At 48.7% G+C, this 13,629-nt stretch overlaps 1 protein-coding gene across 1 annotated transcript in view; it reads left to right on the top strand.

The window, feature by feature from the left end:
* Positions 1-5,501, top strand: part of CHSY1 (chondroitin sulfate synthase 1) — a 76,111-nt gene extending 70,610 nt beyond the window's left edge. Inside the window, exon 3 of the mRNA XM_054449973.2 lies at positions 2,169-5,501. Coding sequence (XP_054305948.1) covers positions 2,169-3,761 — 1,593 coding nt within the window. The 3' untranslated portion in view covers positions 3,762-5,501. The remainder of the gene's footprint in view (positions 1-2,168) is intronic.
* The last annotated feature ends 8,128 nt before the right edge of the window (positions 5,502-13,629 follow it).

The following is a 13,629-nucleotide window of genomic DNA, read 5'->3' as shown; positions in this document are numbered from 1 at the left end:
AGGCTGGCCTTGGTGAAACAGGAAGCATGGCTTCCCAGACCCTGGGAGCATCTTCTGAGGCACCATAGCAGGTCCTTGTAACTGCCGTGCCCCCGAGTGCCCCAACAGGATTGTAAAATGACTGTATTTGCTTCAAGGTTTTAGAGCCTGCAAAGAATCTTTCTAAACCTTTCTTCTCTTTGAGTCCTCACATTACATTTGCCACCTTGTAGCCCTGCCATTTGTACCCAAGAATCAGCCCAGCTAGAAAGTGAACAGTAAGGATGCTTTGGGCAGGGAGTTCATAAGGCTTCTTTTGTTGTGACCCACAGAAGGAGCAAAGTAAAAAGAGATAAGTTAACGCGGTTCATCCAAGCCTTGTGGCAGGGCTTTATCTTCATGTTGTTTGTATCTGGCCCACCCATCAGGGCTTGAAGGAGTCCCGGCGCCAGTCGCTTACTGCCTTCTCTCAGCAGGCCCCAGGTTACTTCTTTGCTTCAGTTTATTTAAAAGGAGAGTTTGAGATTTGCTTTCCTGTAGTTGATAGTAGGTAGCAGAAGGGGCATGTAAAATTCCACGTAAAGTGTGCCCTGTGTGCTGCCTGGGGGTCAGGGTCGAAGTTTCTCCTCCTAGCCCAGGGAGGCCCTGCTTCCTACCCCCGTAGAAAACCTGACCACCTTTTCTGATTAATTGGAAAAGTGTACCACAGTGTGGCAGCGATTTCAGTGGTGAGTCCACGCGTGCACCTCCCACGTGGGGAGCATAAGCGGTGTGGGAAGGAAAGTTGGAAACAGCGGCGGCACTTTGGAGGACCTGTAATTCCGCTCTAATTCTTGCTCTAAGACCGGACTTACGGGTGCCCAGGAGGTAAAGGTCCTCAGACCCCAGCTCTGTGCGGGGCCTGCCAGGCATGCCGGCTCCCTGTTTTCTTTTTACCTTATGAGAAAAAGAAATAAGATATAAAAGTGCCCATTTATATTTCTCTACTATTAATGGTAGTTGCAGTGGCTCAGGAAAAAGTCAGCATATGATTGTCCAGAGGCAAATAAACCAGTCAGCCAGAATGCGTATCATCCCTTACCACGAGTTAGTATTTAACAATATGAACAAAAAACAACCATGCACTTGAAGGAAACAGGACTAATTTACCAGATACCAACCTCAAATGCTTTCACTGAACATTTTTTGCAAACTGTTATTCTGCATTCCAACATGCTTTGTAAAAATGTTCATCTCCTTGCCCGGATGTACTGAGGCATTAGGCACATTCCCTTTCTAACTTGAGGGAACCCATTTTGGCTGATGGCCCGTAAGCCTGTGCTGTCCCAAAACCTGCGCCACGGGGCGGAGGCAGAGTTGGTGGAATGGTGAGCCCTGTGCGTCCTGCATGTTTCCCATCTGCCAGCATTTTCTGATCCCCCAGGCACCAAGCTCCGTGCTGGTGCCGGAGACCCCATGCTGAGCAAGCAGGCCCACTCCTGCCTCCACAGAAGACCTGGGAGAGGGGTACCTTCCTCGTACACAGGGAGGCCAGCAGCGTGAAGAGGGTTTTCAGCATGTGCTTGCTTCCAGAGACTTCACAGAGCCTTGTTTCATCCCTACAGCGTCCTTGCAGGGCCAGGCCTCCTCTTGCCTCTGATCAGCATCCTCGCAGGGCCAGGCTGCCTCCTGCCTCTGATTGGCTTTCCTTTCCCTTAGCTCCCTGGAAGCAGGGTACTCCTTCGCTCAGGTTGTTTGTCTGGAGTTCTCTGGCTCTCAGGAGGAAGTTTATTCCCATAGATAGAAGCCACAGGGTCTGCTATTCAGGTCTTCAGCCAGGGACACATGACTCTGTGGGTCCCTTTCACAGGCATAGTAGGATGGGGGTGGCATTATCTTTCAGGCGTGCTCCTGTGGTGCGCTGTGATCTCAATTTTATACGTTTTCATTATGGGACAACTTTTTCATAGTTCTGTTTGCCTGTAAAAGTATATTGGCCAACTTTGGTTATTAATCCTTATTTCCTTAAGTAGTTTCTATCTGTGAATTCTTCTAACCACGTTGGACTGCCGTTGATTGAGCCTTATCTAGGGCCTTTTGTGTGCTGTGGTCCATTCAGAAACATTTCTAATATTTGCATTTTCTTAAGCATGTGCTAGCACTCAATCATACAGTACTAAATTTGTGGTCTCTTTTTTTTCCCGTAACAGATGCAGCAGCTTTTTTATGAGAATTATGAGCAGAACAAAAAGGGGTACATTAGAGATCTCCATAACAGTAAAATTCACCAAGCTATCACATTACACCCCAACAAAAACCCACCCTACCAGTACAGGCTCCACAGCTACATGCTGAGCCGCAAAATAGCCGAGCTCCGCCATCGCACAATACAGCTGCACCGTGAAATTGTCCTGATGAGCAAATACAGCAACACAGAAATTCATAAAGAGGACCTCCAGCTGGGAATCCCTCCTTCCTTCATGAGGTTTCAGCCCCGCCAGCGGGAGGAGATTCTGGAATGGGAGTTTCTGACTGGAAAATACTTGTATTCGGCAGTTGACGGCCAGCCCCCTCGAAGAGGAATGGACTCCGCTCAGAGGGAAGCCTTGGATGACATTGTCATGCAGGTCATGGAGATGATCAATGCCAACGCCAAGACCAGAGGGCGCATCATTGACTTCAAGGAGATCCAGTACGGCTACCGCCGGGTGAACCCCATGTATGGGGCTGAGTACATCCTGGACCTGCTGCTTCTGTACAAAAAGCACAAAGGGAAGAAAATGACGGTCCCTGTGAGGAGGCATGCGTATTTACAGCAGACTTTCAGCAAAATCCAGTTTGTGGAGCATGAGGAGCTGGATGCACAGGAGTTGGCCAAGAGAATCAATCAGGAATCTGGATCCTTGTCTTTTCTCTCAAACTCCCTGAAGAAGCTTGTCCCCTTTCAGCTCCCTGGGTCGAAGAGTGAGCACAAAGAACCCAAAGATAAAAAGATAAACATACTGATTCCTTTGTCTGGGCGTTTCGACATGTTTGTGAGATTTATGGGAAACTTTGAGAAGACGTGTCTTATCCCCAATCAGAACGTCAAGCTCGTGGTTCTGCTTTTCAATTCTGACTCCAACCCTGACAAGGCCAAACAAGTTGAACTGATGCGAGATTACCGAGTTAAGTACCCGAAAGCCGACATGCAGATACTGCCTGTGTCTGGAGAGTTTTCAAGAGCTCTGGCCCTGGAAGTAGGATCTTCCCAGTTTAACAATGAATCCTTGCTCTTCTTCTGCGACGTCGACCTCGTGTTTACTACGGAATTCCTTCAGCGATGTCGAGCAAATACAGTTCTGGGCCAACAAATATATTTTCCAATCATCTTCAGCCAGTATGACCCAAAGATTGTTTATAGTGGGAAGGTTCCCAGTGACAACCATTTTGCCTTTACTCAGAAAACTGGCTTCTGGAGAAACTATGGGTTTGGCATCACGTGTATTTATAAGGGAGATCTTGTCCGAGTGGGTGGTTTTGATGTTTCCATCCAAGGCTGGGGGCTGGAGGATGTGGACCTTTTCAACAAGGTTGTCCAGGCAGGTTTGAAGACGTTTAGGAGCCAGGACGTAGGAGTAGTCCACGTCCACCATCCTGTCTTCTGTGATCCCAATCTTGACCCCAAACAGTACAAAATGTGCTTGGGGTCCAAAGCATCGACCTATGGGTCCACACAGCAGCTGGCTGAGATGTGGCTAGAAAAAAATGATCCAAGTTACAGTAAAAGCAGCAATAATAATGGCTCAGTGAGGACAGCCTGATGTCCAGCTTTGCTGGAAAAGACGTTTTTAATTATCTAATTTATTTTTCAAAAATTTTTTGTATGATCAGTTTTTGAAGTCCGTATACAAGGATATATTTTACAAGTGGTTTTCTTACATAGGACTCCTTTAAGATTGAGCTTTCTGAACAAGAATGTGATCAATGTTTGCCTTTGAACACATCCTCTTGCTGAACATTATGTAGCAGACCTGCTTAACTTTGACTTGAATTGTACCTGAGGAACAAAACTTTTTTTAAAAAATGTTATCTTTTGAGACCCTTGGCTCCAGTCCTATGGCAGAAAACGTGAACATTCCTGCAAAGTATTATTTTAACAAAACACTGTAACTCTGGTAAATGTTCTGTTGTGATTGTTAACATTCCACAGATTCTACCTTTTGTGTGTGTTTTTTTTTTTTACAATTGTTTTAAAGCCATTTCATGTTCCAGTTGTAAGATAAGGAAATGTGATAATAGCTGTTTCATCATATTGTCTTCAGGAGAGCTTTCCAGAGTTGATCATTTCCCCTCAATGGTACTCTGCTCAGCATGGCCACGTAGGTTTTTTGTTTGTTTTGTTCTTTTTTTGAGACAGAGTCTCGCTCTGTCACCCAGGCTGGAGTGCAGTGGCGCGATCTTGTCTCACTTTAACCTCCACTTCCCTGGTTCAAGCAATTCCCCTGCCTTTGCCTCCCGAGTAACTGGGATTACAGGCGCACACCACCACACCCGGCTAGTTTTTTGTATTTTTAGTAGAGACGGGGTTTCACCATGTTGGCCATGCTGGTCGCGAACTCCTGACCTCAGGCAGTCCACCCACCTGGGCCTCCCAGAGTGCTTGGGGTGGGCCACCAAGCCCAGCTGGCCATGTAGGTTTTAAAGCAAGGGGTGTGAAGAAAGCACAGTGAGATATGTGGCTGTTTTCGTGGTAGTTCGTTCGGCCTAAATAGACCTGGAATTAAATTTCAAGAAGGATTTGGCATTTTCTCTTCTTGACTCTTCTCTTTAAAGGGTAAAATATTAAGGCTTAGAGTGACAAAGGTGAATTATTACAATAAATCTGATGTACACAAACTGAAACACACACACACCCCCCAATCAAAACATTGGGGAAAAATGCATTTAGTTTTGTTCCTTTCATCCTGTCTGTGTTATGTGGGTGGAGATGGTTTTCATTATTTCATTACTGTTTTGTTTTATCCTTTGTATCTGAAATACCTTTAATTTATTTAATATCTGTTGTTCAGAGCTCTGCCATTTCTTGAGTACCTGTTAGTATTATTTATGTGTATCGGGAGTGTGTTTAGTCTGTTATATTTGCAGTAAACCGATCTCCAAAGATTTCCTTTTGGAAACGCTTTTTCCCCTCCTTAATTTTTATATTCCTTACTGTTTTACTAAATATTAAGTGTTCTTTGACAATTTTGGTGCTCATGTGTTTTGGGGACAAAAGTGAAATGAATCTGTCATTATACCAGAAAGTTAGTTTTTTAAATTCTCAGATCAAATGTGCCTTAATAAAATTTTTTTTTCATTTAGATTTCAAACAGTGATAGATTTGCCATTTTAATACACATCATTGGAGATCTGCGTATTTGTAAATAGCCTGATGCTCATTTGGAAAAATAAACCAGTGAACAATATTTTTCTATTGTACTTTTCAGAACCATTTTGTCTCATTATTCCTGTTGTAGCTGAAGAATTGTATTACATTTGGAGAGTAAAAAACTTAAACACGATTCATAAAGTTTTTCAAGTTATTTGAGGGAAATGCTTCTGTGGACTGCAGTTTGGGAGTGAAACGAAACCCAGTTTCAAGTGCTTCCTTCCGTTTTTTCCTCAAATGAGCTCGTCCTTGTTCCTCATCAACTCGCTGACTCCACGTTCTTCAAAACAAAGGTCTTCAAGCCAGGCCCAGGCCCCGTCTGGCTCCTGGATAGAAATGTCCCCTCCTAGGCCCCATAGAATCTGCATTTTAACAAGTGCCCGGCGTGGTGCTGTGGCATAACTTGGGGTTCTGGGATCAATCTAGTTAGAGGATAAATCAACACAGTTGCAATATAACCCAAGAATCAAAAGAAGTGAGATCTTTGATGCCAAGGTAGCAAGCTCGTGTGGACAAGCATTGCCCCCAGGATAGGTATATTTACAGTGTAATGACAGTTAAGTCCCAGCATAATGACATTGCACTCACAGGAAGAATTGCCGTAATTCAGCCTAATTGCCATTTACTCTGTGGGAGTGTTTAGTTTTTTCTTGGAGAAAAAGCAGAGACATTTTTATTCTTCGGTAAGGAAGAACATAATATGCATCTTAATGACAAAGTATTATAAATTCTTTCCTATTTACCATAGTAACAAACGGGGGGGATTTGGGATGTGGTGTGAGTGACACGTTTGAGTGAGCATCCAGCATTTCGATGACCCTTGGTTAAACCTGCCATTTCCTTCCCTGCTCCCACTCCTGATCAAGTCTGTCCCTCTTCCTGATAGCAGTGTTGGTGTTCACGGAGGTACTGCCTCCCTTCCAGGCTCGGTTTCCAGAAACACAGTGGGACCCCTCCTCTGGCTCCCTGCCCTGGCAGTGGCGTGCCTGCACTCCGCATGCTGGCCTCCAGGTTCCACTCTCCTCTCCGTCACCTGGTGCTGTTCTTTTGCCCAGAGGGTAGACTCGGCAGTTCCACTGGCACCCGGGCCCTCCTCAGCCTGGCTACTGTCCCCGCGTCTATCTTCCCCCATTCCACAGGGCACCTCCTCCAGCCGCTGCGCCCCAAGTTGTGGGGACATCCGTGTCTGTGGCCCTGCCACACACTTTCCCTCCATCTGGACAACCTGACTCTTTCCCAGGACACAGCTGAAACACCCCACTGTCCACTTCGCTGCCACCCTGGACCCTTCTGTGGGATGTGACACAGCTGGGCCTCCTCCTGTGACCATGTGGCTGTATCTGTCTCACTAGAGCCCCTCAAGGAGGCCTGGGGCTCTTGTTCCTGCCCGTCCCCTGGCGTGTTGGGAACCACACTGCCCTACTCCTTCCAGTGCCGTGTCCACATGTGCCTCCTGCCAAAGGCATGCCCTCCCATCCTCCGCACTGAGTACTCCTGCCAGTGCACAGGCTGAGACCTGCGGCCCCTACTGGGCCTGGAACTAATCCCTTCCCCCTGAATCTCTGGAAGCTTCCTACTTAACCCTTCCACTGTGGTTTCCTGCTTTGTGACTCCTGTGAACAGTATTAAAATTGTAGTGTGTAATACGGCTGAAGAAGGGGAGAAGGGCACAATCACAAAAGCATGAAGGGGAACCTCCCTCCTTCCTCCCAGCACCAGCCCAGTACTTCCCACAAAGAGCCACCAAGTTTGTGCTGGCCAGGAAGCAGAAGTGTACCTATAGATGCATAGACAACATGTTTGAACTTTGCACACAAATTAGGGAATTCCTTCTCTCTTGGGCATGTGGACCCTGGCGGGGAGCCTCAGGGCAGACGACGGACGTGGCTTCATGACCCAGGGAAGTGTGTGGGGAGGGGTTGCCAGTGGGATCCTGGCCTTGCGGTTGGATGCCAGGGGCCCTGCCTGGAGTGGAACCAGGAGAGCCTGCAGCTTGCTTCCAGAAGGTGGGTCACCTTCCCTGCACTGCTGTTCTGGGCTGGGATGAGACCGGAGCATGGATGTGAGCCTAATGTCCCGAGGCCTTCTGTGGAGACGCCATGTGTCACAAGGTCATGAGACGGTCCCTCTTGGCTGCAAAAGCAGGCAGGCCTCGAGAGCGAAGGTGGAGCATTCCCTCCACTCTGGGATTTGAGGGCCAGGGCGGGCGCTTGTAAACTCGTAGCTTGGGCCCTTCGACAGTTCAGATAATGGAAGGAACTCTGACCCTCGGATGTCTCATCTTATTCCCGCCCCAGCCCCAGCACGCCGTCACGGCCCTGCTGGTAAGTTTTCGAGGCCTACAGGCAAAGTCAGTCTGAGCCCCTTCCTGCTATTTCACAAAGGCATCAAAGCCTAGGACCTGACTGAGCCCAGAAGTGGACACGGGTTTCCTTCCCCCCAGCCCAGCGGGCTCAGGGCACTCACTGGCCATCTACATAGCAGTTCACCTGAGCAAAATGATTGTCATACTTGCCTCCTTGCCATGCGCTTGAAGGATCACCTAGAGGTCTGGGCGTTCCTGCAGCCACCTCCATTCACTACTCAGTGTGTTCACCGAGTCAGATGTACACACTAGTGAGTTGCCGGCACCACACTCCATCTCGTAAGGACAACACTTAGGTTATGGGAACCAGCGGCTTTCAGAGGCATTCTCCCTGCTGTTAGGGTCTCGTTTCTCAAGACCCATCCTCCAGGAAGGTGACACACCTGCCTACTGCACTGAGGGGCTCCTGCCCAGGCCCCAGGTGGCAAGGTTTCCTCTTGTGCCCTCATCACGGAGGAAGCCAAGGGCCAGCCCTCCCTGTGCCTGACAGACGCCTGCCCCGGGGAATTAGGCTGCATTACTGCCGTATAACTTGCTGTAATCTCTGCTGCAAAGGAGCTTATGTGCTTCAGCTGGAGGCGGGGGTGGTCTGTCAGCTCAAGCGGCTGCACAGGGCTGCTACCTGCCGCAGTGGGTCCCGCTGTGCTTGCTAAACCCTTGAAAGATGGTCCCTTCTGTTCTGCTTGAAATGAAAATGCTCGCACCAAATCTGCTTAGTCTAACCTGTTATAAATGCATTGAAAATGTAAAGGTTACAATGCAATGGATCAAATTACAGTAACTGATTTTGAATGGCTTCCAGTAGAAAGCAGATGCTTCAGTTAGGTTTGGTTTTCTGCAGGGGTGTTGGGGTGAGGGAGGGGGTGTAGATTTTCACCGGAAACTATCGCGTCAAACAGATTAGGGGCTGGCTTGTCATCAGTGCAGTTAAACCACTTAAATGTCTTTTGTCAGATATTTCTTAATGCGTTTAATTTACCATTCATGATATTTCAGTGATGAGGGTCTTCATTTCTTACTAATACAGACAAAAATGAAATGTCCTTTAAAGAACGTTCTAGCTACATTTCCTTTCAAACTGTAAGAGTAGTCGGTTATGCCTGACCGCTTTTTAATGAGAAAATATAATAAGAAATTGATCAAATCACTTAATAGCAAAGTGGTTGGGCAAGCTCTGGAAAATGCTTAAATGAAGCTGGCTTATCTGCAATGAATTTCTCTCCATCACAGTCAAGTCGGCGATGCCCCCGGGCTGCCGCTGCCCCCTTCCGCTCACCAACTTGCCACGAGTCATCCCCTTGGTTCACACCACAGCCCCCCGCATGCCTCGCTCGCTGCTCCACGTGTGACTCTACTGGAGAAAAGAAATGCTTCCAGCCAAGCCTTAGAGCCACCTTCAGATTCATTCATTCTGAATTAAGTTTGGGTTAAGTTTTAGGCAAAAGCTCAGAAAGGGGAATTTCATTTATAGCCTCAAAAGCCCTGGGCACACCCCGAGGTCTGAAGCTAGAAATGAATCATTTCTAAAAGTGCACTTTCAAATGATCCCATTAGTGTTGTGAAGGAAGCATTTTGGATATTGTTTTTTTGGGGGGTTTTTTGTTTGTTTGTTTTGTTTTTTTCTAGAGAGAGCCTCCCTCTGTCACCCAGGCTGGAGTGCAGTGGTGCAATCTCGGCTCACTGCAACCTCCACCTCCCAGGATCAGGTGATTCTCGTGCCTCAGCCTCCCAAGTAGCTGGGACCACAGGCATGTGCCACCACCCCAGGTTAATTTTTCATATTTTTATGAAAATGAGACGGGATTTCACTACGTTGAAACCCTCTGCGGGGTAGAGACGGGGTTTCACTATGTTGGCCGGGCTGGTCTTGAACTCCTGGCCTCAAGTGATGGATCTGCCTCAGCCTCCGAAAGTGCTGGGATTACAGGCATGAGCCACTGCACCCGGCCTGCAGTTTGGATTTTTGAACAGATTCTATTTCTTCCATGGGAAATAGCAATGTAACTGCAGCAGAGGATATCCATATAGGGAAGTAGAGAAGGGAAAGGAAAGACCAGGCCCTTCCTCTGTACCACCCTGTTCCCAGTCTGCCGAGTTCCCGTCAGGGGCTGTGGCAGTTACCGTTTGATGTAAGGGTGCACATACCATACAATTTGACATCTTGCTTTTTTTCCGTCCATTTAAAACACATTGGTCCTGTGAGACTGCCCGGGAAGGCTGCCTTCTCTCCTACAGTTGGGCGTCTCCCTCCTGCTGGCCATCTCCAGCGTCCCGTGGTTCCATCCTGAGTCAGAGGATGCAGTGAGCATCTTTCCACATCACCCTTTTCGTACTTTGGATCATCCTCTTCCAGGGCTGAGGGACTTTGGGGCTTGGCCATTTCTGACATAACACTAAGTTGTCTGGCGTTTTGTTTTATTTGGTCAACGTTGACATTTTGTACCTACTAGCTTGTTCCAATAAAACCTTTTTAAAAATAAGCCTGAAAAGTGAAATGACCTTTAAGAAATACTGTGAGAATATTGCACAGTGTCTTGGATCCCTCATCCTGTGAGAATATTGCACAGAGCGTCTTGGATCCCTCATCCTGTGAGAATATTGCACACAGAGTCTTGGATCCCTCATCCTGTGAGAATATTGCACACGGAGTCTTGGATCCCTCATCCTGTGAGAATATTGCACACAGAGTCTTGGATCCCTCATCCTGTGAGAATATTGCACACAGCGTCTTGGATCCCTCATCCTGTGAGAATATTGCACACAGAGTCTTGGATCCCTCATCCTGTGAGAATATTGCACACAGAGTCTTGGATCCCTCATCCTGTGAAAATGGCAACTCCGCAGACCCAACTCTATGACTGCAGAGCTTGAGTCAGGACAAAGTGAGACAGATTTATTGATGACTCAGGGAGCGAGAAGAGGCACGTTCCAGACAGAGGGCCTGTTCGGGAATGAGGTACACTCCACTTCTAGGAAGCTGGCGCTCATTCCAAGAGCTGGGACAGGGAGGGGCGTGGAGTGGAAGTGGGTAGCCTGAGATAAGAGCAGCTCTTTCCAGACTTGGTGGCGGCGGAAGCGTTGGACGAGATGTGGACATGACCAGAGGCACCGGGTCTCCGTTTGGGCAGCCAGGAGTGATTTCCTAGTGGGAATTTGCAAACAGATGGCAATACATTTTGATATGCATAGATGGAATTACTGACCACCTTTACCTATGTTCTAGGCAAGTTTTGAAGATTGATATTATATTTTATATAATGCCATATAGAAAATATATATCGGTTATGATTTATCATTATGTGGTTTCTGTGCTACTTGGAAGGCACGGCACATTATTAGATCTGAAGATAATGTTTGGCTGTGGGGTGGACTGGAGTCCAGGGACCTGGGGATGCTGTGAATGAGCTGGAGTCCAGGGGCCTGGGGACGCTGTGAGTGAGCTGGAGTCCGGGGGCCTGGGGACGCTGTGAGTGAGCACTTTTGTAGGAGTATCAGGTGATGAAGGGAAGACGCGGGGCATCTCGTGGCAGAAAGGGCAGCAGCAGTGAGCTGGGGGTCTCTGAGAGAGGGTCGTGGGCTCCAGGAGAGCAGTTGTTAACAACACGTGCCTTCCCGGCGTCCCCAGGGCTAGAGCAGCCCAAAGGTCTGAGGCGGCTCCCCACGCAGCGCCTGGGTAATGAGCAGTTAGGATAATGATTCATGGGCCTTCTTTAAAATTAGATTTGGGGATGGGCCTTTCTGCTAAGAGGATGTGCCTTCCAGCAGGAACTCAGCAGCCCGGCTTCTCGAAGGCGGGTGTCAGTGCACTCACCATCTGGGCCGCATCCTCAGGAGGAGGTGACATATGTGTTCCATCAGCTCGGCGGGAGAGGAGGGCCCTGTGCAGCCCCAGCTGGTTTCCCAGGGTCCACCAGCAGCTGCTGGGCAGCCTTGACTGCTCTGCCTGCCCAGAAGTCGGGTCTCTGCTGCCAGGCCTTCCCTGAAGAATGCTTGGTTTCCACGTCACACCTGATCTGGGGCCCTGGCTGAATGCCCTGTGGTATCATCTCACTGCCTTGTCCCCGAGCTGAGGGCTGGTGCAGTGGCCTTTCCCTCTGAGTCGCTGCTGTTGCAGCCAACCGCCCTGAGTGGCTTTGGGAGGTGAGTTTGTCACAGAATGGCTCCGTTTTGCCCCCGTGCCCTGTCCCTTTTCACCCACACAAGGGCCCTGTCCGCGCGCGGCTCCACTTGCCCGCCTTTCCTGGCCTCGTGGATCTGCCTTTCTTCTGCCTCCACAGCAGTCAGTTTCAAGTTAGAAGGAAAATATCCACAGGCCACAGGATTTGGGAGAAAATGGGATGCATATGGACTTTTGTAGGTTTGGGACTAAAACACTGCACATTGTCTTAAAATGAATTGTCTGAGAGGATGTCGAGTTGCCAACTTTGAGGACAGCTGCTGTGCAAATTGAATCCATTTGCAGATTTTGACATCAGAAACACAATTCCTATTTGGGACAAGACCTCACTGTGTTTGGGTTCTGAATGGTGAGCAGGTAGCTGTTATGGCTAATGTCAGAGTTTCGCCAAGCTGCAGCCACCTCAGTGAGCACTAAAACCAAATCCAGCCGTGCTGCAGTGATTCCTGTGAGCCCTCAGCAGAATGTCCCTCTGCAGGAGACTTGATGCTTGAATATGGCTCCAGAAGAAGTAACTAAATTGTCCATCCTGAAGTCACAGAGCAGGCCTGGGCTTGGGGGCAGAGTGAGAGATAGTGATTCTGTTATACTGTCAGATATTTTCCTATATCCCACTGTATACACCAACCTGTATATAAAACCCATGAGAGACTAGGGTAAAGGGCAGTGAATACAAATACCAAGACCTGGATTAGTTGTGAGCTGTGTGCTTGGCACTGTGGAACCAGGCTGACCTGAGTTGGAGTCAGTGGTGGTCTGAAGCCAGCTAGGGACTGGCTCATGAAAATGGATCCCCAGCTCCACATTCAATGACATCATACTGGTCACTGAAATTGGCTGAGGTGGGAGTATTTACACGACAAGAAATGGCACATGCTTCAAAGCAGGCTTTTTTTTTTTTTAATTGGACTTACCAGCATAGCATTGGTTTGGATCAACTCCACAGACGGTTGGCCAGGCCCTGTGCCAGTGTGCCTGCAGCTGTGTGACCTTGGACAAGTTCCACGTACCGGAGCTCAACTTCCTCCTCTGCAAAATGGGCATAGTTACCAGTATCTCCCAAGACTGATGGGAGAATGAACAGAATCTGGCCCTCCTCCTGTCACTTCATTTCAGTTTGGTGTCACCTCCCCACTATCTCCCCACCTGGTAGCATCAGCTGCTCAGAACTCCTTCCAGACCCACATCCCATGAGTCACCAGGTCCCACAAACCCTCCTGGATAAGGTCCTAGGATGCTCCTCCCACCCCCTCATCTCTTGACAAAGCTGCATTTACAGGGCATGCCCTGCCCATTTCCTGCTCCTCCAGTCCAGCCTCTTCCTTAAAAAAAAAAGAAAAACAAATCTTATCTGGACTCTCCTGCTTAGACTGAACCGGTTCAGGCCCAGACTTCCTGGCTTAACTGGGCTGAGGCACTTCTCGACCGGCATTGCCTGTATTTCTGACCTCATCTGTTCTCCACAGCCCCCACCCCATCACCACTGCCCCCCAGTCACCTCCTCCTGAAGAGGAAGCCAGGCAGTGACTTCTTGGAAGCGATGCTTTTCCCCCAGGGCTTCCTGTGCCTGGAATGCCCGGCCCTCGCTGCCCTGGGCGCACTTCCTGATTCGGGGGCAATGAGACCTTCTCTCTGGGCATGTTAGGCAGGGTTTTAGCCGTGCCTCCCCCCACCCTCAGCCCGGGCCCCTTTCCACCTGCCATGAATGGATCTTACTCC

The sequence above is a fragment of the Pongo pygmaeus genome, chromosome 16 (genome assembly GCF_028885625.2).
Source record: "Pongo pygmaeus isolate AG05252 chromosome 16, NHGRI_mPonPyg2-v2.0_pri, whole genome shotgun sequence".
NCBI classification, from domain to species: domain Eukaryota; kingdom Metazoa; phylum Chordata; class Mammalia; order Primates; family Hominidae; genus Pongo; species Pongo pygmaeus.
The sequence above is the reverse complement of the archived record's forward strand: the minus strand, read 5'-3'. Positions and strand labels throughout refer to the sequence as shown.